The following is a 27865-nucleotide window of genomic DNA, read 5'->3' as shown; positions in this document are numbered from 1 at the left end:
ACGATGATAAAATTCTAATGATGAAGAAGAATGAGATAATAGTATTCTAGATTCTAAGTATTCAGAATCTAGTATAGTAGAATGAGTTGCCTAGTCATAAAAACAGATACTCAAGCAAACCCTATCCATTGAGTCTTTGCTTAGGAGGCCTTCTACAAGACAGTTGCCGGATGCATTTAACATCTGCCCAAGATAAATATTTTTATGGAGACACCATTTCTAGCCTTTACTAAACCAAGAGCCCCAAGGCAGGGGATGTTTTAAGTTGGAATTGTTTCTTTAGTTTATGAAGCCAATTTTGGCTTCTTTATCAAAAATATAAGAATTAGTTTATTTTTTTATTATTATCTTTGTTATTAAATAATATCAAAGAATAATCATTTATAAACAAAGATTGAAAGTTATTTTACTAAATACTTATTTATTTATTAATACTTTAATTGTAATATTTGTAATATTTTAATAAAATTGTTAATTGTTGTGGTATATAATTTTTTTTTAATAAATTTACATAAACATATAATAATATTAATAAAAAATAAACATATAATGTTAAGTTTAATAAAAATTGGATCAATATACGCATAAACTTTTTAGAGATCAAATAGTCAATAAATTTTATTAAATGCTGATATTAAAAACGTTAGTTATTTCACAACAATATTAAAAATGAACTTATTGCTTTGCTAAATTTAAATCAATGAAATTAAAATATAAATATGTTACTACATAATATACATATAACTTCAAAAAAAGAGTTAAAACAGCAATTTAAAAAATAAATTTAGCTAAAAATTAAAGGAAGAAAAATTTCATTATTTTCCTTAGCAATCAGCATATTATGATGTTCTTCGCACACCCACATTACTTGATTACCAATAAAAGTAGGTATTAGATCGGCAAAGCGATGATCTTTATCAGTTACGTTCAGAAATCGCCTAAATTCTCTTCGGTTTAACCCATCATAGCTCATCACGTATTCATATTCATTTTTCGAGTTATCTCTGTTAAAGCAGGAAAATTCTTCGCTAAAATCAGACAAGTAAGTTTCTAATGAATTAGCAAGCGATCCTAACGAAGCACACGTTTCTGCAACTGATTCAAAAGGATTAAATAATGGACTCAAAATTTTTGCTGGCGTTTCAAATGACTTTAAAATGCGTAATAACGATTTAAGCCGGCTCCCGTATTTTTTAACAAATTCTTTGGGTCTACTTAGACGATAACCGGGAGATGATAGAAAATGCCAACAATTTGGATACTCACAAAGAAGATGAACTGAATAACCTTCCTTAAAATAGGAAAATGTAAAAAAGCTGCAAAAATCTTTTGACTCTAAATTTATGGGAATAAGCAAAAAAAGTCGAGGAGATTGGTAATCCGTCAAGCTACAAACAATATTTTCAGAAGTCAGTGGTGCTATAAAATCGCACTTTCCCGTGAATACATTTATCCAAGTACCCGCATCGTGGCCTTTAGAACATATTGGTAAAATAGTTTTCTCGTCATTTAAAGAATAAATACACACATCATATTGTCTTTTTCGCACACATTGAGGGCAACATATGTAGAATTTACTTTTGATTGTTTGGTATCTTGTTAAACGAACTCGGTTAACAAGATCTAATGTTTCAGGAGCTAAGCAACACGGTTTAGGTCCTCGTATGCTTATAGTTAATGACTGCTTGTGAGGTTGTACAGCAAAGTGAATTCGATGTCTTCCTGTTTCTTTTATAGAATCAATACATAATGCTTCTGAATCATCAAAAATACCAGAACACCTAAATAAACTAACTTTAGAATCTAGCAAACTATCAACACACTCAACGTCAAGGGATAAAAATCTAGCTAAGTGCATCCCATTTTTTAATTTACTGTTATTGGATGGGGATGAAAGAACGAATGAGTTCATACCCTTTGTGTGAACCTCACAAGAAATTCCTTGAGATTGGGTTATATATACAATATGGTTGCTAAGATACAATGGTTTTATTTTTGATACAACTGCTGGTTGTCGATATTCAATAAGTGATATTAGATGAGAAAAAAAAGACGGAGGAAGGTTGTCAAATTGAATAAAATAATCAACTTGGTTTTCTCCAGCAGATGGCAACGGTGGCCAAATATCATCTGACGGACGACCAATTGGAAGTCTACACGGAATGAGTTCAGATGTTTCTGAAAAAGGAACAAAAACTCCAGCTTGACGAAAGAGATGTACTAATTTGTACCTATGTGCATCCTCAAGGTTAGTCCATATGTCTTTAAAGTACTTGTGTTCAATAAGGCCTTCTTTTATACAAGGTAGATTGCGACAGCTAATTATTGCCCGCAGCTGATTGCTTAACCATTGCGGTTCTGTTATAATTACATCACGGAGCTCATCAATATCAAAATAATACAAAATCTCACCACAAGACGTAAAATGACGCAAGAAAGGAATAAGGTTATCATCATTTGGAGCAATCCCACAACTTTCTGCAATTTCTTCCAATTTTCTATAGTTCAACACTGGGTAACTTTTTTCAATTTGTTTTAATAGCACTTCGTGTAGATTTATCCATTTCCTTGGTATTGATGGGTACAAGGATTTAAGCTGTTTACAAGCCAAATATATATTCCATTTCAGCTGTTCTATACTGGTATTTTGTTTTGAAAAGATTTTTCTGGGTATTTTGCATGTACTGCTAACCTCAAAATAGCCAACAATGTGAGGAAAATTGTAATTGTGAGATTCTTCTCTAGAGCTTTGGGAACCGTCCGGAATATCGTTAAACTCATTAGGTATGTCTTCATCGGATTTTAATGCTGCAGTTTCAAAACTTGAATTTTCAAAATATGTTTTTTGGTTTATATTTTTTGTAATAGTTTCATTTTTATTAAAGATATCTTGTGAAACCAATACTTTACCTGCTACTCCCTGAATACTTTCTCTAAACACCTCTTTACTTGAACATAAAATACAGTTATGAACGGGGGAAGATTCAAAATAATTTGTATGATTTTTTTTGGCTTTGAGCAAAATTTTATAAACGTTCTCCCATATACAATCTAACATAGAAGGGGTAACCACATCTTCATCAGAATGAGTTCCAACAATTATTACTTGAGCGTTAGGTATTTGTGCAAATATAGATGAAAGCCAAACTTCAATTCGAGCAAGAAAATTGGTTTTAGACGACTTGAGTGAATAAGATCTCAAGTCAAACACAGCTAAATACAACGTCTCTTCAGAAAAAAACATTGTATGTGTTTCAATAAACTCTATGTCTCCGGCTAAATCAAAAACTCGAAGTTTGAGATCATTTATTTCAACTACCGATATTTCTAAACCATCTGTTTTTTTGGCAAACTCTGTATCGCATATACCGTTTGCCGACTTGATAGCTTCTACTAATGATGTTTTTCCGGCCCTTTCTTTTCCAATTAAGGAGACCTTCACACAGTTACTTGGTAAACTATCATCTAAAAAAGCGCCCAAATACTGTTTTATTTCTTTTGTAGTTCTTTTATTAATTGAATATTCTGGAAATGTTAGAGGATTGCCAACTGTTGAAATATACATTAAACTTTCAAGTCGCGAAAGAAACGGAGAAAGTCTTTGAATTTTGTTTTTATCACACAAAAGAATATTTAAAGATGGAGGAAGAAGATCTGGAACAGCTTTAAAGTTGCAATTATTGATAGATAGATAACTTAAAGGTACTTGATTGATCCAATGAGGCAAGTTGGTCAAAGTTTTGTTATTGTTTAAATTTAAAAAACGCAAATGTTTTAACTCTTTAAGAAAAATTGGAAGATTTTGTAAATTGCAGTCTCGTATTGTTAACATTTCCAACTCGGCATATTTTTGTAATTCGCTAAAGCATTCAACAACACACGATTGTAAGCATAATGATTTAACTTGTCGTGAAGTGGGTAGTTGCTTAAGTTGGCAACTCAAAAAAGCTAAGTTCTTAACTTGATTATTCAAGAAGAGTTCTAACAGATCAAGTTGATCAGTAAAATTTTGACATATCAAGTCAACACTGCAGTCTGATATAGCTTTTAATTGGTCAAACAGCGTTTTTAAGCTATTCCCTTCTTTAACCCATTCGTTTGAAAGTAGTTTCCAATTGGAAGAAACTTTCTAAATAAGTTATAAGAAAGCATCGACTACATACTTGAACTATTTTGATTATTTTAAATAGATTTTAGTTACTCTTAATAAAACAATATTATTATTAAGTAAAAAAATATTATAACGGAAAATTTTGATTGAAAGTGTAAGTCTAAAGGTTCTGTTTGTTAATTTGGCTGGTTAGTTTGATGGGTTGTTGATTTGATGTTGATTTTTGTTGCTCTGATTGGCAAATAATTTTATTGTATGGACTCTATACTTTTTTATTGAAAGGGAGATTAAATAAAGGTTATCTACTATAAATATTTTTATAATGGAAATGCAAGAGTGCCATAAAGGCATTAATTATTATGGCATTACAAATATTTTGTATAAAACATAATTAAAAAAAAAAGATTCTAGCCCTATCCCTTTACAGTCAGATACGTCAATAGATACAATAAACTAAAAAGTAGCTACCGTATCCCCCTGTGTGTATCCTGCACAAACAAGTAAGCTATATACTTTGTAATGACCAGCTGACCATGCCAAAGTCTCAATACTATCCTACAATTTAAAAGATTTTTATTTAAAATTTATCATTCTGAACAATAAGTAATAAACTGTATAATAAAAAAATCAATAAACTTAATTCAAATTCAGTTTTACGGTTGGTATATTTTGTATTGAAATTCAACTTTATAGTTTTATATCTATATTATGTAATTAATAACTTTATTAAAAATTCAACAATTAAACAGAAATAAATAAATGAACAATTATATAGGTTATATTTACACTTTAGATTTAAAGAATATATATGAAAAAAATTTAATTTTTGAAATGATAATATATTTGTTTAAGAATGTTTAAAATATTATGTGAAAATTTAATTTTCTCTTACGTTTCGATTGCAGCTTTTGCTACCTGCACATATGAGTTTTTCTGCAGTATTATAAAATCCTCGTTTTGAAGCATAATGCAGAGGGGTTAAGTTTGCCTACAATAAATTTAAATTTTATGTTAACTCCTCGTACATTTTCAATTCTTAGTAATTGATTTCACTAACTTTTAAAGAAATATTAAATTTGAGTTGCAAATATTTTTTAACAGGGTCTGACTAATCATTTCTTAAGTCTGGGACAAAATACAGATAAAAATGTTGTAAGTACAACGTCTATAGTATAGGAATGTCTACGTACATAAAATTTTTTTGTAAAAACTATTAAAATTTTACTAAACAAAGAATTTCATCTTACATACTTAGAGAGGTGGAAATAAAAGATGAGTGGAAATTTTGGTCCCAATCTAATAAAGAAAGTGGGGAAGGAGGGGGGGAGGTCCTAATATAAAGATGGCTACGAACTTTTGCTTGAATTAAATTTAAATAATCGTCAGCCAATAACCAAAACATCGTATATCTAATTTAATACTTTATACAGAACATGCATAAATCAATTTAATTCTAGTGTTGCTTACGATCAAATAGGATTTAATATGTTTACATAAGTTTTATACTATGGAGAGGAATAAACCAAAGGCTCAAAGTCTCAATAAGCATGGGGTGGGTGAAAAAATTTTTCGAAAAATAATAACCGTCCCCTCCTTTGTATTAAGCACGCAAGAATGCAAAAACACCATGAGATTGGCATTTGTTGTGCTAACTTAAAAAAAAACTTTTTTTTTGTGTTATATCATATCATGATGATGATACAAACTTTATCAATGTTCAGTTCAAAGATAAAGAAAATTTGCTATTGATCTTGAAAATTTTCATACTTTTTTCATTGTTGTGAAAAACCCTTTTATTCTCAAGATTTATATAAGATACTAAATTGAATTTAAGTTGCAAGGCGTACATTTAGGAAAGCAAAATATATGAAACCGCATTCAAATCACATCGAAACTGTTGCAAAAAACAATCAATTTTTTTGAAAAAATATTTCATTTTTGATACGTTGCCAACTTCTATCAAGTCTATTTGAATAAAATCAGAATACCTTTTTAAACTACTTTTCATTTGCAATAAAAACGATTTAACATTAACAGAAAACATTTTCGTTCTAAATGTTCTTTAGTTAACAAAACTGTTTCTGCTCCATTGACTTTACTTTCATCAAAGAACCTTATGCTTTTATCTATTTTTTTATTTATTTTTTTATTTATTTTACCTATTTATATTTATATTATTACCTTTTCTAAACCCAATCGGAACAAGCTACTTTTAATTTTTATTTTAAAGAATTGAAAGAATTACACATAATTTCAAGATGAAATACCAGTGTGTTTAAAGCCATGAATTCTAGGTGCTTGGAGTAAGTGAACTTACTTGGCAAACTATTTCTGGTTTTGTAAAAGAGCATTTAACACTTTCAACACTTACAACCTCTAAAAGTTCAAAGCATTCTTTGCATTTCCACGTGTAGACCACGTGCAGAACACCTGGAAGTCTGGAAACAAATGTACAACATCATACACCTTGTTCTTTTAAAATTTTTAACATAATTTCTTTGAAATAAATAAAAGAATAAATAACATACCAATGTATATAATGTTTATTTAATTTATATTTATATTGTATTACGGTTGTTTAAGTCGTTAAACTTTATGATATTTTGACTTTTCTGAATGTTTTTAGAGTTACTTGAAGTGCCTTTATTTCACAATCATAAATAGCATTCACACATAAACGACTTATGCCTTTATTTTTAGAATTTTTAGAAAAATAATACAAAGAAATCTCAAATGTAATTAACAATATTTTTAAAATACCTAGTTATTAGCATCATTATTGACATCCATATCATGGAGTCTAACGAATCATGGAATCTAACAAACCGAAGAGTCTTAAAAAAACACGCAAAACGCTCACATGTAAAATGTAATTTTATATATATATCAAATAAGATTTGTTCAAATTTATAGACAATTGTTACTATTTTCCACAACTTTTATAGTGAGTTTACCTGAAGAAAGCTAGGAAAAAACCACTAGAAAAGATATCGAGTGGAAAATTAAATACAAAAAAGCAAGTATACGCAAACAAAAATATCACTGTCTAAAATCTCGATGTACGGAAGTTTGCAGTAAAAACTGTATTGCTTTTTTTGACGAAAAAAGAAGAGTTGAAATCAATAAAACCTTTTGAGACATATAGACTAGATCCACTAAGTTTTGATAAAATAACCATTTTTTCATTACTTTTTAGACAAGAAACTAAACAAAGGAAATTATTGGGTAAAAGTTTATATTGAAAAATTAATACACTTTGTGTAATTATTGGTTGATGGAAATCAGGTAAAGAGTGTATTGAGTCATCAGGTAAAGAGTGTATTGAGTCATCAGGTAAAGAGTGAGTTTGGATTTAACAAGTGACAACATAATATGCAGAGTAACTTTAGGGGAAAATTAGGGAAAAAAAATAGCCAAGAACTTATTTCTATTTATAAAATTATATTAAAAATAAAACAAGAGTATAAAAGGTGCCTTCAAATTTCTGACTATCACAATAAACATGCATTAAGCTTCCAGACAATCTTTAAGTTATTGATGCGCATAAAGATTTTTACAGAAAAGGATCCAGATACGCCTTGTTCTTATAGTTTGTATCAACAAACAGCCAGAAATAAGAATTTTAGATTCATTCGTTTAAGAAATAAAGGATAGAAGATTTGTAAATCTAGAAAATATATTTAACGGAAAGCCGAAATCGTGTTGAAGAAAAGTGTGTTCCAACCAATCATCAAATTTTTTGATAACTGCAGTAGTTTATTATGAGCATTGCGAGGGTTCAAATCCTTTTGCTAGTATAATTAAGGCAAGCGCTTTACGTGCCTCGAAGATAATCCGGCCTTTTTTAGTAGTAGTGTTGCTATGTTATGGATGCCTAATAGGGAATATTTTTTGCTTAAAGGCAGTTATTTATTTTGCTTTTTTTAATTCAATTTTAATCAGGTGTTTTTCCCCCTTAGATAAATGAAAGAAGTTAATTTATCATCAAGAAGGTAGTTTTAAAGGATTACCAAATGAAAGTCATCAACATGATGACTTTCATTTGTCTATTTTGTAAAAAGAATCATATTGAAATAAATACCTACTTATTTATTATTATTATTATTGATATATAAAATAATATTCATAAATAAATACGCTTTTAAAGTATGTGAAAAGCTCTTTTGAGTACTTTTATACAATTATAACAGAACTTCTATCGAACCTCGTTTCCATAAAAACTAGTTTTTTTCTTGTTGTTCTTAAGATACTCCAAGAAAAGAAAAGAAAAGAAGACCTTTTTAAAACTTAGTATTTCATGTAGAAATTTCTTGTCGCATTCATCGCCAATTTTTCATTTATGGTAAATAAGCATAAGAAAAGTTTTCTTTTATTTATTTATATATTATAAAACTGATATATATTAATCTTAGTTTTATAATATAAGTATATTATAAAGCTAAGATTTAATAGCAATTTCTATACCTATTTTTATAGCAACTTTGAAATAATTTTTCTAAAAACTTAAATTTTGCTGCATGTGGCTCAGTGGTTAGAGTTCTGAATCAGAACCAAAAAGTTTGTGGTTTGAAACCGGCAACAATGGTTTCGAACCACGAACCATGAGGTTTGATAATAAGTGACATTGGTATGAAAGGAGGTGTGAACTTTCTAGTTTAATGCTCTTCCGCGGTGCTCTGTGATAAGACCAATAGGTCTTCTTGGAGCATCTTAAAAAAAAAAAGTCTGCATATAAAAATGACCAATAGATCATATGGTTCATTACTCTATAATAAATTAAAGGAACGTTTTGTCCCGGAAACAAGATTTTCCATTACTTTGTTTGTGAGTTTTAGTTATACAACTGATTGAAGCAGTAATTTAAATAATTTTATTAATAATTTAAACTTGAATGCATAAATTTTAACACAAAAGATGTGGCAACTTGTGGCTGAGCCATATTTTTTGACTTTTACTTGATTTATAATCCCTTAACTTTAGTTAAAGCACCATAAATATTTAATTACGATTCCTAGGAAAGTTCAGTCCCAGGTTAAACACTCTGCACTAAGTCACTCGCTAAAAATAAAGAACCTAACCTTATCAACAAAATCGAATTGTCCTGAAAATTTCAATAAACAGACTGAGTCGTATTCGGCTAAAATAGCTAGCGCTTCACTATTTTTTGAAGAAATACAAAACTCCAATGATTCTTCTATAAGCTAAACAAAACATTGACAATATTATAATTGCAATTGCCATGATAAAATAATTCAATAATAATTTACAAAATAAACCTTTTTAGGTAGCACATTCATAATTTTGTTGACAAAGATGAAGTTATTTGAACATATGGCTGCAATTAGGATTGATCTTCCTCGCTAAAGAATTAAAGAAAAGCGTTTTATGGTCTCGTTGTTATGGAAACGTTGTGATATGAGAATCGTAACTTTCAAAAGTAGGTTTTGAAATTAAGTAACTTAACGTTGTTTATAATTTCATCTAATGTAATTTTATCTAATTTATTATTATAACTATTACAATTTTATAAATTTCTTTATTCCGTAAATAAGCATATAGTTGTATGTAACATACAACAGTCTTCCTCTCAGCTAATACTATCTAAATCGTATAAAAAACGAAGTTACAACAGTATTATATAAAAATTGCGGTATGGAATACGTTAACAATCAATCAAAACTTAAAAATAGTCACTTTGGAAGTTTGACATTTGTTATCTCACAGTGAAATAAATTAATATACTATTAAAGTCATATTAAAGAAGATATTGTAATATTTTAAAATGATAAGTTTTGTGCTAAATTTATAAACTGAGCTCATATATGATTTTATTTAGCGCTCAAAATGGAAAGAAAGCATTTTGTTGAATAGCCAGACTGTAACCATCATGTCTATCTTTTAACAATACCGTAACAATAGTTGTCTACCGTGTGTCTTGTTATAGCCATGCTGCAGGCAACTCATTGATCAAAAAAGTAAAATAAGTTGTCTTTTTTCATCAAGTTTTTGACTTTTTTTGGTATTTGACAACTATTTTTAGTGTTTATTATTAGGTTGTTAGATTTTATCTAATAACTAAATTATTGTAATAATTAAGCACTAGATAATTGGTATCGTGTAAGTCGATACCTAGAGAGATGGTCTCGTATCATACGATACCATATAAGAAATAAATTTACAGAGGTGAAACTACACAATTAAATAAAAATAGCGATACTATGTAGAACATATAATGATAAATATGATTTCATATCAAACAATCTTTGAGAATTTAAGCTATACTATGTGATATATATGCAATATAATGAATGACTGTTTTAGTATTTGTGGTTGGAGATACATATTACGCTACTAGATGTGCAAACAATAATCTGGAATTCATCTATTCTTATTACAAATAATACTAATTATTGTTTAAACAATTTTATTGCAATCAGTATTGTAATTTTAGTTCCATTTCAAAGTTGAACACTTATTGCACAATTATAATTTAAAATTTAATTACATCACTGATCAATATAAAACCAGTCAAATAGGAATGCTTTGATTAAAGCGGCATTAAAAAAGCTTCGGTATCTAAAGTTAAATTCCAGCAAAGAAGTAAGGAACGGATTGAAAACTTATTTTTTATTGGTCAACAGCTATTGTTTTACACTTTGATATATGAAAGGGCTCTGAATCCTACTGGGCAATTTTGGAACTATATGAACGGTGATCCTTCTTTAATAAAGTATAAAAACAGCTGTCGTCTGCAAATAGATATTGCGTCCCAAAACATTATTACACATTCAGCGGACGTTCTGTGCCCGCTAGAATATAAATTCTTACAATTGATAACCGGAATAGAATATCAGTTATTATCTGGTATTGATACAATACCATACAGTATTTATATCAAGGTTTTGTGATATTGTTATCAATTGTATTGTTTATATTGGTGTTTTTTTGATATAGATGATATCATTTCGTATCGCAGCTTGGTTCTAATGTGTTACTACTGTATCAGTTGTATTATGACTTAAATCGGCATTTAGACTTTTTCAGTATATTTTAACAAAGCGGTAATAGGCTAGTTGTGAAACACCTGACTTTTAATTAAGATGTTTTAGGTTTAAATCAACCCTACAATTTGAGGTACAAATCCACCCTACACCTCTGGATATTCCGCGCTCAACCTGTTACTCTGCGCAGCAGCCTTGATTAGCAGGGTTTGTGTTTTGAAAATAATAAAGTTGCTTTGAATATTTATAGCATAAGAGATTATCGATTGCTGCAAACTCTAAACAACTGATTGCTAAATACTCCTTCAATATACGAGCCAAAAGCATATAGAGTTATTTAAGGTGTTAGTATGATCAAAAGTAACAAAATTTTTATATTATTTATTTAACTTTTCTTGACATATTTCTAACCAGAACTGAAACCAGCTTCAGCCATAACCCAGGTGGAAAACTTTTTCCTTGTATTAATCAAAGTATTAACTCGACATAAAATAATTTTACATTAAGGAAAGAGAAAAAGTTCGGCAATAGTTAAGCATTTGAAAGTTGTAGCGGTAATATCCAGTGGAACAGTCTCAACAGTTTAAAAATAGAAGTTAATAAGCTTGATTGGGTAGCATTAGAAATACAACACCACCAGAAAACGTTTCAGGATGGCGGTCTTAGATAATGGTGGTCTTGGGTTAATTAATGTTATAAACATACATCTGTGTATAATATAAATTAAATCTTAGGTTTTTGTCAGTTTCAATAAATTATGGACTTACCTAAAAATACTTAACTGATTCTAAAATTTTGCCAAAGACCTATATATATATATATATATATATATATATATTAGGCCATCCCATTTTGACCCTCATGAACGAATTTTATTTCACGGAGTGTCTCAAAATGTTCCTAATTGGTTTAATATTGGTTTGTTAATGAATTTTTTTTTTTTTCTGGATGAGTATTTATTCTCGCGCCATTCGTTTAAAGTTTAACTTTTTTACATTTTTTGAGTTTTTATGGGCAGTTTCAAATGATCAGCGCGAATAGAAATTTATAAACCTTTAACAATTTAACTGCGTCAATACAACGAATGGAAGGTTTTTTATCCATACCGATTGTGCGCATTTTTATTATTATCGTATTTGTTACCAGGTGGTACTTTAGAAACGCAAAAATCGGGTAATATTTAAAAAAAGCGCAGTTAAGAAAACAATTTTTTTATCAAGCTACTTAACAATTTTTAATTTTAAAAAATCTAATATTACCACCTCAAGTAAGTTTATTATAACAACATAACATAATAATGCATGTTATATTTTATAATTATAGTTAAATGAATTAGGTTATTTAAACATTTATAATATTTTAAATAAACTTTTAAAAAATTTTAAACTTCATACAAATTATGAAAATGTTTATAGTGATTAACATTATCATCAATGAGTAACATTATGAAATTTTGTTTTAAAGCTAGCTATGACAACAAAAGTATCTGAGGTGTATCCCTGTCTCAAGAAGATGTTTAAAAAAAGAAGATCGAGTCGCAAGAACATGTTCCTAGTTAACGTCACTCTGGAGAGAATGGAAACATACCAGCTGCCCCTAAGGATTCACGTTATCCAACGCTACTTATTTTTAAGAGAACAATTTCCAAAGAAAGCACTGAAGGATCTCGTCGCTTGTCCTTTAATGTCCAAAACTTTCAAGTAAGCTTTTAGCTTTAGAAATCAATAGATAAGAACGTTATTTTATGTCAAATATAGTAAAGATAATTTAATAAGTTATGTTTTTAATTTACGGAAGTTCTTCATAGATTAAAATGCATAACAAACAATGAATTTTGCAATGTCAGTTGTATCCTTTCCGGAATCTTAATTCCTTGGAGAAAAACTGGCTTCAAAGTCATCAGTGACAAAAGGATGATGTATCATATCAAGAAGTTTGTAGAAAAGTACATAGCATTGAAGAAATCCCAGAAAAAAAATTGGAATTGGTTATCTTGAGACAAGAAATAAATTTGAGAAATCAATGACAGGTAGGGGATAAATATTAAATGTTAAGATTTTCTAGTCAAACAGCCAGTACTAAGCTAATTTATTGTGAAGTAAATAGTTTACTTTTTCTTGTTCTTACCTAATAAAATTAAATTTAAAGGATTATTTTGGGCTGGAGAAGACATTACGCTTCTTGAACGTAGTTTAAAGACTGATAGGCTAAGACTGGAAGCAGATAAGATTGAAGATTTAACCTTCATACGGGACGGTCGGTTTGTAGATGTTAGTAATAGATCTGCATCAAGAAATAACTCTAAAACCTCTGGTATAGTAAAAAAAACTTTCCATGATTTCTCCGGATTTTCCTCTAAAAGTGAAATGATTACTGATGACTCTAATGATACATGTTCCGAAGATGATTTTAAGATTGGTAACGCATCAAAGAAGAAGACAGTTAAAAGTATGACTCTAAAGATACCAAAAGACATTTTTTCAAAAACTGCCAGAACTGCTATTGGGATGGGAATATCTACTAACCAGGCAACAGCACTTATCTCTTCTTTTCTTTGCAATGCCGGTGGAGATATAGAAAATGTTACATTATCCCACAGCTCAACTCACAGGATTTTTGATACAATAATAAGAAATGATGCTCGTGTTCTTAGAGCAAACATAACCAGTATGGTTAAGACGAGCGGCAAACCCATCATTGTGCATTTTGATAGCAAAATTATCAAAGATTATACGGGTAGCATAGATGAGACAAAAGACCGAATTTGTGTGCTTATAAGGCATGACAATCAGTCCCATCTGTTAGGCGCTCCAGGGTTGGAACACGGCAGTGGTGAGGCTCAGTTCGCAGCAATTCAAAATCTATTAGATTCTTTTGATCTAGGGCAGTTCATCCACGGAGTTTGTTTTGATACCACTGCTTCAAACACTGGCTATTTAAAAGGAGCTTGTGCAAGATTAGCTAATTTTCATGGCCGACCATTGCTCTTGTTAGCCTGCCGCCATCATGTAGGAGAGCTCCATATAAAACACTTTTGTAATGAAGTTGCAGTAAACAAATCTGTTGGACCAGAGAATCAACTATTTAAATCTCTAAAGCAGAACTGGCATGGTATTGATGCAAACAACGAGAGGATGCTGTTGAAATTTAATCACCAGAATGTTAAGGGTACCTGGTTGGAAAAGCAAGCTCTATTGGCGCTAAAAACTTGCAAGGACCTGATAGATAAAAACAAGTTAAGAAATAGTCAGGTAAGGTTAAAATAAAGAAATATATTACTTTAAAACAACTTTATACCAAATATATATACCAACTATAAAAATAGAAAGAAGAAACATAAAAGTTTTTAATTAAGTTGTAAATTATATACATTTAGACTTTTGAGAAGCGCAAAGATTATTGTGAACTGGCAGAGCTTGTAGTTATGTTCCTTGAAGAAGATCAGACAGTTAGGTATAAAATTCACAAAACCGGAGCTATTTCACACGCCAGGTTCATGGCAAAGGCATTGTACTATATGAAGTTCAATTTGCTTCTCCCTAAGATCAGACAGGTTCTTTTTCTGAGTGATGAAATTGTCAAAGAGATCAACAGAATGGCTGAATACATTTCTCTTTTCTGGGCATCGTGGTTTTTGACCTGCGAGTTTTCTGATTCTGCAGCTTTTGAAGTAAAACTTAATTTCCTAAATATTTTTATATTAGTCTCATAATTTAAGAATAATTTGTCTCAAAAAAATACCAACTAAATTGTTTTAGAATAATGACATAAATAAATGACACTTATTACATTAGATGTTAGACGTGTCATTATCAACCTTACTTACTATCTGTATTGCATTATTTTTAACTCACACTCTTAGGATCAACGAAACTATTGGCAGATGTGCCATTACAATGCGTATGAGCCTGCCGCAGAAGTGGTATTAAAATCATGGCGAAACCATATGTGGTATTTGGATCCATCAACCGTGGTGCTGGCGCTAGCATGTTCTAATAAAGATCATTACATCGAAATGGAAAAGATGGCAAAAGTTCTTTATTCAACCCAACGGAGTGGCATTAAAAATGTAGGAACGGTTAGAACCAAAACTAAAATCCTTTCTGATAGCAGTTTTTTGTTTAATATAGATCAACCACCAGGTCTTGAATCATATATTTCGCCAGATTCCTGGTTAATTTTTGATATCCTAGGTCATACTTCTGAAAAATGTCTATGGATGAAACTCCCTCAGATTTTTTGGAAAGAATTTTCAGGATACAATGAGTTTCAAAGCTTCGTAAAATCTGTCGAAGTTGTTAACGACTCATCAGAACGTGCAGTAAAACTCATTCAAGATAATGTAGAGCGTGCGAAGAGCGAGGAAAAACTTCAGAACCTTCTCCAAATGAAAAACACTTGGAAAAAGCCATTTAAAAAGACGAAGAATGGATACAAGGAGTCAGTTACAACGCCTGCTCCCTCGCTACTGGCTGTGAGTTAATAATTCAAAACCTTTCCAATATCTCTAATAATTAGAATTACCTTACTGTAGACTCTAAACCTTGAAAATGTATTTAAAAAAAAACTAAATTATGTGATTTTTAGAGATATGTGTCTTAAAGGAAAGAATTTATTATATATATAATAAATATAATAGCAGCTATGGCAGTACTTAGAGTTCTTACTTTAATATCGGAGGTCCGAGGATTGATGCCGGTTTAGTCATATAAACGACATTTACTAGTAAAAAATTTTCCCGCGGTGCTCTGTGATCAGCACTAAAAATTTAATGAGAATTTAAAATAACACACACAAAATCTAAGTAGATATTTTCTGAAATATATCAACACATTTTGATCTAGTTAAATCTACACCAAAATATTTAAAGTCCTATAACAAATCTTTTGGGGGTAACCATTTTAAGTTTGGCTTTGTTTAATCTTAGATTCCAATAAAAGTAATTTTTTTAAAAACATCATTTGATACCAATAAGAAGTAAAAAAAAAAAAATATTGCACCATGACTGAAAATGACCTCATAGATCAACAAAAAGGCACTTTGAAATAACACAAATGTTGATTTTTCTATCAAAATCAGTGAACGGTAGGCATTGTGTATTTCTTAACTCGAAAAGCACAGTGTTTTTTTTTGGTATGGGAACACATGAAGAGAATATAAATGAAAAAATTAACTAGATTCGACATCAGAATCGATTCGCGCCGTTGTGTTGAAAACTGCTCAATTTTGGTCATAAATTGCCTAGTGCGTAACTTCGAACGACCGGCGCGAATACTTCTAACAGGAAAAAATAAAAAAATTTGACTTATAAATATGACCTCTACGCCACTCATTAGCGACTCCGCATGTAATTTGGTTGTCAAAAAAAAATTATGGGATGGCCTAATATATATATATATATATATATATATATATATATATATATATATATATATATATATATATATATATATATATATATATGTATGTATATAGACAGAAATGGTGTCCAAAATTTTGTTGACAATATTGTCCCTTATCTAAATTGATGCCATTTTATTGAGGGACACATTGGTGGTACTGTATTTCAAGTGCCTCACGGACTTTCCTATCAAACTTTTTAGCATCAACTTTTATTATACCGTTTTGGTGTTGTTGTATGCGTGTTTTTATTTGCATTTTTGTTTCACCTATATACTTTTTGCGACAATGACATTTAATAAGGTATACTCCTGGGTGGCTGTTCATTTGTAGTTTGGATTTATTTGTTGATGTTAATATTGCCTGTAGGTTCAGGTTTGATTTGAAGTCCGTTTTATATCCTACCTTCCTAAACACCTTACGTAATTTGGTAAACAATATTGGTACCCAAGCTAATGAAATTGTTGGATACGTACTGGTGATATTTCAATGTTTTTAGTAGTCACTTGTGATTTCTTTCGTTTTATTTCTTTTATGATGTTTATGAAATTGGACTGTTTGTACCCATTTTTGATAATACTTGAATAAGGAATTTCAGTTCATTTTTCATATGTTTCTGACTGCATACATTGAATGCTCTATGTACGAAACCCTTGAATATTCCATTTAAAATTTGTGGGTCATGATTTAATGTTGCCTTAACTTGAATGTTGGTAATAGCATTTTTTCTGTGTATTTTAAATTCGTATTTACCATTTTTGTTATTTATTATGCATATGTCTAGAAAATTTAGTGTTTTTTTGTCATTTTCAAATTCAATAGTATATTGTATTTTTGGATGCTGTTGATTAAGTGTTGTCTTAAATTGATCACTCTGGGCAACGTTAGAGACTCTAGCATGACTGTCATCTACGTATCTATAAAACAACTTTAAATCAATAAGTAGGTTGGTTTTCAGCGCTGTTTTAAGTGCTCTTTTTTCAAGATGTTGAAGAAAAGATTCAGCTAAAACTACCATAAATGAAAGACCTATCGGACATGAATTTTCAAGTTCATGTATTTCATTGTTCCATAAAAAGTATGGTCAGTATAAACATAGTTCTATCAGAATTTTTATTTCTTTTGTATTTAATTTTGTCGCTTTTTTAAAATTATCGCTCACCTCTAATAAACTTATGAGTACTTCAGTTGCTTCTTTAAGAGGAACTGACGGGTATAAGTTTATAACGTCCAATGGTACCTGAATTTCGTCTCTGGGTATGTCCCACGATTTTGCTTATTCTAGGAATTGTTACAAATTTTTTAATCGAGTTGGGTTTTCATTTAATATTGGTTGTATTAGTCTTACTAAATAATTTGAGATTCCGTAGTTTGGTGTACCTATTTTAGATACTACAATTCGCATTGGGTAAGATTGTTCAGGCTTATGTGCCTTTACTACACCATACATACGAGGTGGTATTGGGTCACTGGGATAAATTTGTTGGTATTCATCTTTTGTGAACCGACACACATACGCATATACACGTATACATACGCACATACATACATATACATACACATACACACATATTAACACACAACACACATACATACACATATACACACACATTAATACACATACGCATACTCACACGTGCATACGCACATGTACATTCAATTATTGTACAAGGACGATTTTTTATATTATCTAATTTATATTAATTAATGTTATTTTTCATTTAAACAAAACTTAAATATTTATTGCTCTATTATAGAAATATGGAGCACTGTTCGAGAGTTCGTTTACGTTCGAGAGTTTTTGTATTATTTTTATATAATATAATACATAAACAACCAATCAATATATATATATATATATATATATATATATATATATATATATATATATATATATATATATATATATATATATATATATATATATATATATATATATATATATATATATATATATATATATATATATATATATATATATATATATATATATATATATATATATATATATATTGGAGGGACCAAAATTTTTCAGTAAATCGATTAAATAATCTCAAAGATATACTGATTAACTATAAAAAACAGTGTTTACATACTTTCTCACCTGATCTTTATTTTCAATGTTTGCATTATGGGTAATAAGTATATCAAAACAATCAGAAGAGCCATTTTCAACGCATGTAAATAATGGTGAACGGCCTTGCTTTAAATTAAAATGTAATAAAATTAAATTAGTTATACCCGCCTTTTTTTTTCTATTCTTTATTCCTATTTAAAGTCGATTTTAAAATAACAAAGTTTTTTATGAATGACAAACCTCATTCTGAGCATCAACGTCAATACCTTGTAGACATAATATTTCTTTAAGAACATCATCACGATCCAACACGCATGATAAATGAAGTAGTTTAATAGTGCTCTAAAAATACAATGATATTATTTTTTTTATAAAAGCCTACTATTACTTTATTAAAATTTTTATGTTTAACAAAGAATCAAAGCATAATTTTTAATAGTCACAGTGTCACTGTATGCAGTGAGGCGTTAAGCGTCGGCGAAGACGGCAACTGTTGACGACCTTGTACTGGAGGGGGCCTCGCAAAAATTTACTAAAGTATACATATTATATATTAAATATAACTGATGCTATTTTTACAAATCTTATTTTGCTTTGCTGTACAAAAACATCTTTATTTATCGGTTTGACCATTGGATTATATTACTTCGACTTTAAATAAATATCTTAACTGCTATTGATAACATAAAAGCATTTTTAAGTATTGTTTTTATTTCCAGTGTGAGCGCGTTGTCCGGGGGCGTCCGTCGGGCATCTCATGCACACGAAATTAAGGAAACACGGAGTTCATGGTTAAATGGATGGAATTTTATTAAAGAAGCAAACACGGAAAAACAATATATGAGGAAAAAATATTGGTATTATTTGTTTGAAAGATTAATAGATATAATAAACTTTTTAGCTTTACACAACCTGGCCTTTAGAGGTCTTAACCTGGACAATAGTAAAAATAGTGGTAATTTTATACACTTATTTAAGTTGTTATCCAAATATAATCTGACGCTAAAAGAGCACTTGGAACAAATTAATGAAATACAAGTTGCTCAAAATTATCTGAACCACGATATTCAAAATGAATTAATTACATTGATGTCTAAAACAGTTATTGATGAAATTATACACAGAGTTAAACAAGCAAAATCCTATGCTTTTTTGCTCGATTGTACCAGCGATTCAAATCGTGTTCAACAAATGTCAATAAAATTAAGATTTTGCAATTCCTTAACTGGAGCAAAGCGGAACATTTTGTTGGTTTTAATGCCGTTACAGAAACTACAAGAGAGTATTTAGCAAATTCTATAAAACAAGAACTAGAAAGAAATGATCTGGATATACAAAGTTGTCGAGAACAGAGATTTGATAATGGCACCAATACGGTAGACATTAATGAAGGTGTCAAAACATGAATACTCAACAATAATCCAAAAGCATTATTCACACCGTGCAAATGTCATAGTCGGAATTTGCTTCTAATAGATGCAGCTAATTCTTCAACATCAGCTAAAAGATTTTTTAACTTTATTAATAATAGTCGACACTGAATCTTGATTGAAAGCGCTTAATAAAAATAAAAACTATTTTGATTGTTTTGGTTTTATTTATTGTATCAATTATTTAAGATTTGTGCCAAGAAAGTACCTGCTCAAGCATTGTAATGATTTAGGTACAATACTTCGGGAATATGAGAACAGCGACAAAGATCCCTTCTAACTTTATGAAGAACTTCAAATTTTAGAATCAACTTCACTAGAAAATATAAATGATGCAAAACGACTTATACAGTACATTTAGAAAATAAGTTTCAAGAAATATATCCAAATTTTTACAAAACAATAAGAATCATGCTCACAATTCCAGTAAGTATAGCTTTAGCTGAGAGAAGTTTCTCTAAGTTAAAACTGATTAAGACCGTATTTTTTAAAAAAGTTCGTATTTTTTAATTTTTATTTTTTCAATTAATTTTTGTTACTAATATTTGTTATTATATAATATTTTGTTATTCATATTAGGCACTGGCGTTACCGCATTGACGGTTAGAAGAAAAGCGACTTATTTCGATTGATTTTGAAATAATTTATTATTACACTCAATGATATGCCAAGTATATGTCAATGCATTGCCAACATACGGCCAGCTAGAACCCATTGTTGGCTCAAAAATAACAAACGCTCTGGTCTACAAAATTGTGCTTTGCGGTTAAGATTTTTTTATTTTTCATATAACTTATTGTTTTTATGAAGTTTTTACGTGAGTAATACTATTTATGTTATTAAATAATATTAGTAAGTAAAATAAAACTGTAAATTTATAACTGCATTGTAATTTACATTTGTTATAATATACAAGCATGCGTTCCATAAACCCCAATAGCTGTTTTTATATTATTATTATATTTTTTAAAACAAAGTAGCAATTTAACAGTGGCATAACACAATAATGCAACGTTCTACCATCAGTTTTTTGAGCTTATCCTAATTGAAAAATTTTTGTGTTTAAACATGTTGATTTTAAGATTTTAGATTAAAAAAGTTGTTTATTTATTATTACTGTTTTATTAATTTTTATAGAATTTTATTATTATAAAACTTGCTCTGAGGCTATATTTATGTAGGTTGCAGCAAACTTCAATCTTTTTTCCTTTATATTTATATCAAATGGTGATGTTTTTTTAATAAAATTACCGTTAAAGGATCGCAGGATCAAACAAACCTCAACCCAAGACCTCCGAGATGCTGATTCTCAAAAATCTTTTTTTTTTTTTATAAAAGCTTATTAATTGGGTTTTAAACTTAACATTGCTGTTTGAGCGAAAAATACTTAGTTTAAAACATAACAAAGAAAAAAAATCTCTCTCCATTCATTCGGCTGGGAAAACTTTAATTAGTCTTCAATTAAAATTTTATTCTAACACCATTAAAAAATTTCAACAATCTATATGGGATCAAAACCGTTAACATCCATATTATTAAAAGCATAAGAAGGATTTTGAGTTAACATTGAAGAGCCGTTAGTGAGAGAGTAGACGTTGTAGCTGATTCTTTCTACCCACATAGTCTTTTTTAAATATTCTTTGTTTAGAGTAGTTTCTGGAGCTTCTCTTTGCTCTTCACATGCTCTACATTTTCTTAAATTAGTTTTGTTTTGATGACCATATACAATTTCGGCAAACTTTACAACGCTTTGAAACTCATTTTACCCAGGAAACCTTTTCCAAATATCTAATGGAATTTCATCTATTGACGTTTTATAAACAATGACCTAGAATATCAAAAATCAACCTGGAGTTTGGTGAAATATAAGATTCCGAACCTGGTGGCTGGTATTTATCAAACATATGTCTTACATATTTTGGGATCTCCTTTGGGTCGAATAAAGAAATTTTTCTATATTCTCCCTTTTAATGTAGTGGTTTCCGTCAGAAGATTCTAACACCAGCAGCACCGTTAATGGATCCAAATACCGCTAATAATTTTGTCATGGTTTCAATACCAATTTTGTAGCATAACTAGAGTTGGGTAGATAAATAATATTTACTAAATCTAAAAGATCTCATGCTTTTAGCATTTAACCTGCTAAAAATTTGTTAAGGAAAAAGTATATTTTTTGATTGTTTCGATTAGATATTGTCTAAAGTTTGCGGAGCTGCTCAACTAGTGTGCGGTAAGTTGCGTAATCAACAAATAAATGAATATGCGTGGTACAAAACCTGAGTGAATCGTCTAAAACTTTCACTAACAGTACAAATAAAGCTTTCACTAACAGTATGCATGTGTATAATTTATAAACTTTATTTAATATATTTTATATATAAAATATAAAATTTATAAATTATACACATGCTTACTGTTAGTTACGTCATTAAAGGTATACGCTTTAATAGTGAAATATTTTTTTTACTTTTTTGGTTCAAAATTGACAAAAGCGCCCGTGTTACTTAATATATTACTTAACTGTTTTCCAGAAATATTTTATTGTGGATTGTCTTAACATTCTTATTCCCCGATGTTTATCCTTTAAATGTTTTGTGATGTGATGCGTAGTTTTTGAGGTATTTTAGTTGCCCAACATACGCTTATGCTCAACTAGCCACGCTCTACCTTAATGGCACATCCGACAATTGTTTTGCTTATCCTGAAAAGTTGAAAATAATGAAGTGTTATTGATAAAGATTTATTACATCCTTTATTTGTTACAAAGCTTACAAAGTCAATAAATACTTTTAACAACTTCAACAAAAGTATTTGTTGAAGTTGTTAAAAAAGATTTAATAACATTAAAATCAATCCAGTCTGAAAATTCAATTAATTTGTTCTGGAATCGTCTTGACATCTAAAAAAATTGCTTCAACTGAAAAAGACTTTCTTTTATTGGAAAGAACCAATCCTGACAAAATCAAAAGAACTATTTTTCTATTTATTGATGGTTGAATTACCCAGAAGAAGAACCCATCGAATCTTGGAAAGCAACTTGAGTTTCATTTAGCAAAATGCCTTTGTTAAATACCAGGCGTGTGAATAGCTCCGGATTTGTGAAATTTGTACCTGACAGTCTGATCCTTGTTAAGAAACATCAATACAAGCTCCGCCAGTTCACAATAATCTCTGCGCTAAAAGTCTACATGTAAATGTGACTGGATAGCTCAGTTGGTTAGAGCGACAGAGGAAACTTTAAAACTGGACTTTTATACAATTCTAATTCTTAAATCCGGCCTCCGCAAACCGCAAGGAACGTCATATACTTGAAGATTCAAAATCTGACTGGATTGATGTTACTAGCGGTGTTCCGCAAGGTTTTGCTTTAGGACCAACACTCTTTGTCATATTTGTTAATGACATGCCAAATCATGTCAAATCAGACACTTGTAAAATGTACGCAGATAACACAAAGCTCATTAAAGTTGTCGAAAATGATGAAGACCGAGCAAGTTTACAATCCAATCTAAACAAGATTGTTATTTGGACGCAAACCTGGCAGATGGAGTTAAATGTAAAAAAAATGTAAAAAATAGGCGACTATAAGCTCCTCAATAACTTAAATTTAATTGATTAGCACGTAAAGCCTTGCAGCACAGCACCCAGAGCTCAACATCAAATCAAATTTCATCGCGAGATTGTCAGGAACTGCGAAGCCATAACTTTTTCAACAACCGTGAAGTCAATGACTAGATAATGTCATCAAGGCAACATTAGTTGATAAATTTAAACAACTACTGGACAATTTTCAGTTATCGTAGTTTCTGCAACTCATCGTTTACTGTAAATGCCACACAAAAGTGGCCGACATACGAGTTGGGTATATACGCGTATACTTAGCTGATAAAAAGTTTAACAAGGCTATGGTTTGTGGAACTTAATTAACTAACTAACTAAAATTGAGAAGAGTTTTTTATACAGTTCACACTCGAAAAAATGAATTAAAGTATCTTGCTTCAGAGGTAACTAGAATATTTTTTTACTTATAAAAACTTGATTAGTTGCATAGAATTCGTATCAAATAAAAAACTTGCTACCTCTGTAGTAATATGGTTCAGTCTTTGCGAACTGAAAAAAACAAGAAGAAACTTATGCTATGCAAAAATATTTTTTTACTTTTTTTGGCTTTTAACTAATTTGATATACCATTAAGTTGAAATTATATAAATATAATGCAGAATTTTGATTTTTATCATAAGCAGTTCAAAACTTTATCAAAAACATGAGTTTTTTTAACCCTGAAATTTCCCTTCTTAAAAAAATAAAATTTAAAAATATATAAAAAATTAAAAGTGAATAAATCTTTTAGTAAACATAAGTAAAATCCTATTTCCGCTTAGTGACGCATAGTGCATCGACTGACAAATAGGTAGAACATGCAAGGAGTGCTGCTAGTCATTTTCTGCTAGTTTCGACCTTATTCTGCTTTTGGAATTTTCATTTTTCCTTTTTTTCACAATTTTGGTTTTATTCTCTATTTCAATATTAATCCAAAACGTTCCTTGTTAAATTAATTCAGTTTGGTTTTTTTCGATACTGTTATTACTACCTAACAAATGCCCTGTTCTCTCCATAAAAAAAAGTAACATTTTTTAACTGTAGTAGGGTAAAGCGGGGCAAATTGAACATAGGAGTAAGTTTTGCAACTAAAATATCTCAAAAACTACGCATCACACGAAAAAACAATTCTAATGAATGAAAATTAGAGAACTAGAATGTCAACACACTTTACAACAAATGGTTGCTGAAAAGCAATTAAGTAAGGTGCATGGGCACTTTTTTAATTTTGGACCAAAAAAGTAAAAAAAAAAAGTTTTCACTGTTTTTCTTGTGAATTTTTTTATCTGCAAATTTTTTTATCTGCAACCACTTTTATAAATTTTTTATAAATTTTTTTATCTGCAACCACTTAAGCGTTGATATTTTACCAATTTATCGGACTTGAGATTAAAATCAGTCGTTTTTTACTAACTCTTACTGTTCTCTTTAAAACCTTTAAAAACTTTAAAACTAATGTGTACCCTTGTATAGTACGGATAAGTTGGGCAGCTTTGAAAAAATTAAATAAAACTAAACTATCGAACACAACGTAACAACTTTGATAAGAAATAATTTAGCGGTACATTATTTAAATATATTTTTAAAATTAGTCATTTTTAAATCGGGCTTCAAAAGTTCAAGAGTGTTGTATAAAATAATATTTTTATATTTTATGACGCTTACTTACTATTTAATTTTTTCTCTTCTCTTACTTACGTCGTTAAAGTGTATAAAATAAAAAGTTGGTAAATTATTCAACGCTTAGTGTTAGTAGAAGTTTTATTAATGATTCACCCAAGTTTTGTACAATGCATATTTATTTATTTGTTGATTGCTCAACTTACCTCACACTATTGCTCAACTTACCCCACAGGGGCAGGTTGAGCAGCTCCGCAAACTTTAGTAAATATCTTCTCAAAAAAATTAAAAACTATTCTTTTAACTGAACGAATTTTTAGCAGGTTAAATTATCTTTCAAATATTGAAAAAGTCCATGAGATCTGTTAGATTTAATAAAAATTGCTCAACTACCCCTGCTATACACATATTTCAATTATTTTTATCCAAATTAAAATATTTCAATTATTTTTATCTTCCTACTTTATACATATTTCATTTATTTTTATCCAAATATGTTTCAAACTGATTCAAATTATATTACAGTGCGCAATTGCTCTTTAAATAACGCAACATTTATTTTATGACACACTCAAAAAACGTTTCCTTTAAACACGCGTTTAATTTGAAAGAGATATTATAAACTTTTATAAAATAATAATTTATCACTTAATTTATAGTTTTAATTACGCTATTTTATTCTGATGTTTATGACGCTTGACGTCAATTGAAATTAATTTTTTTAAATATTTTTTGTCATAAATCAGTGACTACGAAGATCTTTTTTTATTTTCTTAATTGCAAACAGCTTGCTTTTTATAATAAACCGGAAAACTAAATGATGATTATTGACACACGTGTTTACTTGCTGTACATCTATTTCCGATTATTTCACAGCTTAAAAAATAGCAAATATTGCGAATTGCAAAATAAGAAATACCTTATTATAAAATAAGCGTAGAATACATTTATTTTTGACGTTAACGGGTATTATTATTCGATTTGAAAAAATGTTTTCAAAATGGAGAGTTCGTTCAATAAATCTAATCCGTTAAATAAAATTATAAAACTATTTATTTGTAATTGAAACTAGAGACTGTCTAACGCTATATCTCTTAAACAGAAAAAAAAAATTCAATATTGGCCAATTAGCTTATATTTTTAGTTTATATACAAATAAAACAAATGAAAATAAATTTAAAAAAGTGTACGATAAATTATTTAAAACGTCAAAATAATTCTTTGACGTTATTTCAACACTATCTAATATTGTGACTTTTTAAAATAATTTTCAATTGTCAAAAAAAATTTAATATTTACTTATAACTAATATTCCTAATTTATATTTGTTTTGGAAACATTTAATAATACAAATATTAAATTTACTACGTTACCATAAAGATTGCGATAACTTTTTTTGGTGATAAAGGTTAGTGAAAACTTATGAACACTTTTAATAAAATCAGTTTATTTTTTCGAAAATATTTATAAAATTTTATAACTTATAATATGCATCGAAGCAAAAATACTAAAATAGCCTGTTAATACCTTCAAATTAATTACCATGAACAATTATTAAGTTGTTAAATTGGAGAGTACCCCTTCAAAACTTGTAAAGATTTATGTAAAAGTTGGCCGGACCAAACGAAACATTATAATAAAAGTGCTTTTTATATATAAATAATAAAATCGATTGTATTAAATGATACTTAAAATTACATATAGGGCTTGTGCAGATCTCCAGCAAGTTTTAGTTTTTATTTTGTGAAATTTTATAAATTTTTTACAAGTCCCGTTATCTACCCTATGGTGGCGCTTTTTGCTTCCCCAATGATAACCCTTCTAAATTTCTTTTATATTTCTCACCTCTTTTTTGACAAACGTTTCCTGTTTATGAAGAAGTAGATCCATGAATAAGCGTTTATCAAAAACTGCGTTTTCTTTTCTTTTTGAAAACATTTGTTTTTTCTTTTTAACCCAATTCAAGAACATTTCAATATATACAGTAAAACTTCAGTGAATCTAGTAGATTTTATTTTTCCAGAGTTCAAATAATTGAAAAAATTGCTCTAATAAAATCTTTCTTTGAATAAAAGTTTAGTGTTATCACCTACTTGTATTAAAAAAACAATAAAGTTATGTCGTATTAACTTTGTCATACAAAACTAATTTAATTGCGCACCATTGCAGTACATAATACGTAATATTTAAAAAAACTTATGTAGTATTCAAAATAACTAATAAAATCATCTTTTTTCTTTCATTGAAATTGTTTTTTATTTTTTTTCGTCGTGATAAGAACGGTTTGTTTTTATAACAAGCTAATTCAAATACCGAAATATAATCGGTAATACCATTAACTATCGTAAAACGGGGTAAACTTGAACTTAGTTTGGGGTTGCTTGAAGCAGATATAATTTTTAAATAAATTATATTTTCAAATAGTAATTAATTAATGGCCTTGAATAACTCTATTTTCGCACTTAAAGTATTCTGTAAATTTTTACTTTGATTTTATTTTAACAAAAAAGTTATTTGTCAAATTATTATTTACTTTAAAGTAACCCCTCTATTCAAAGTAACTTTAACGGTTGTTTACTCGGTTGTTTTTTCGGTTGTTTTATTCGGTTGTTTTTACTGAAAACAA

General features: G+C 29.2%; 2 protein-coding genes across 4 annotated transcripts; one reads left to right on the top strand and one right to left on the bottom strand.

Moving 5' to 3' along the window:
- Positions 1-616: 616 nt before the first annotated feature.
- Positions 617-27549, bottom strand: LOC105846934 (uncharacterized). 3 transcript variants are annotated; one of them, XM_065804788.1, is made up of 8 exons: positions 27085-27549; positions 18830-18931; positions 18617-18715; positions 9388-9471; positions 9190-9312; positions 5004-5099; positions 4580-4666; positions 617-4129 (listed from the first exon to the last, which is right to left on the bottom strand). In XM_065804788.1, exons 1-8 carry the CDS (start codon positions 27208-27210, stop codon positions 785-787), a joined length of 4062 nt encoding a protein of 1353 aa, XP_065660860.1. In that variant the 5' UTR covers positions 27211-27549; the 3' UTR covers positions 617-784. The 3 variants fall into 3 exon arrangements, with proteins under 3 accessions (XP_065660860.1, XP_065660862.1, XP_065660861.1); XM_065804790.1 differs by lacking the exon at positions 27085-27549 and having other exon boundaries at positions 18609-18715; XM_065804789.1 differs by lacking the exons at positions 9190-9312; positions 9388-9471 and having other exon boundaries at positions 27085-27506.
- LOC136084580 (uncharacterized) lies at positions 12843-15852 on the top strand. The gene is made up of 4 exons (XM_065804787.1): positions 12843-13141; positions 13261-14363; positions 14489-14782; positions 14975-15852. The coding sequence occupies exons 1-4, from the start codon at positions 13135-13137 to the stop codon at positions 15593-15595; spliced, it is 2025 nt and encodes a 674-aa protein (XP_065660859.1). The 5' UTR covers positions 12843-13134; the 3' UTR covers positions 15596-15852.
- Positions 27550-27865: the final 316 nt, after the last annotated feature.

This window comes from Hydra vulgaris, chromosome 09, assembly GCF_038396675.1.
Source record: "Hydra vulgaris chromosome 09, alternate assembly HydraT2T_AEP".
NCBI lineage: Eukaryota > Metazoa > Cnidaria > Hydrozoa > Anthoathecata > Hydridae > Hydra > Hydra vulgaris.
This window is presented reverse-complemented; position numbering and strand designations above follow the sequence as displayed.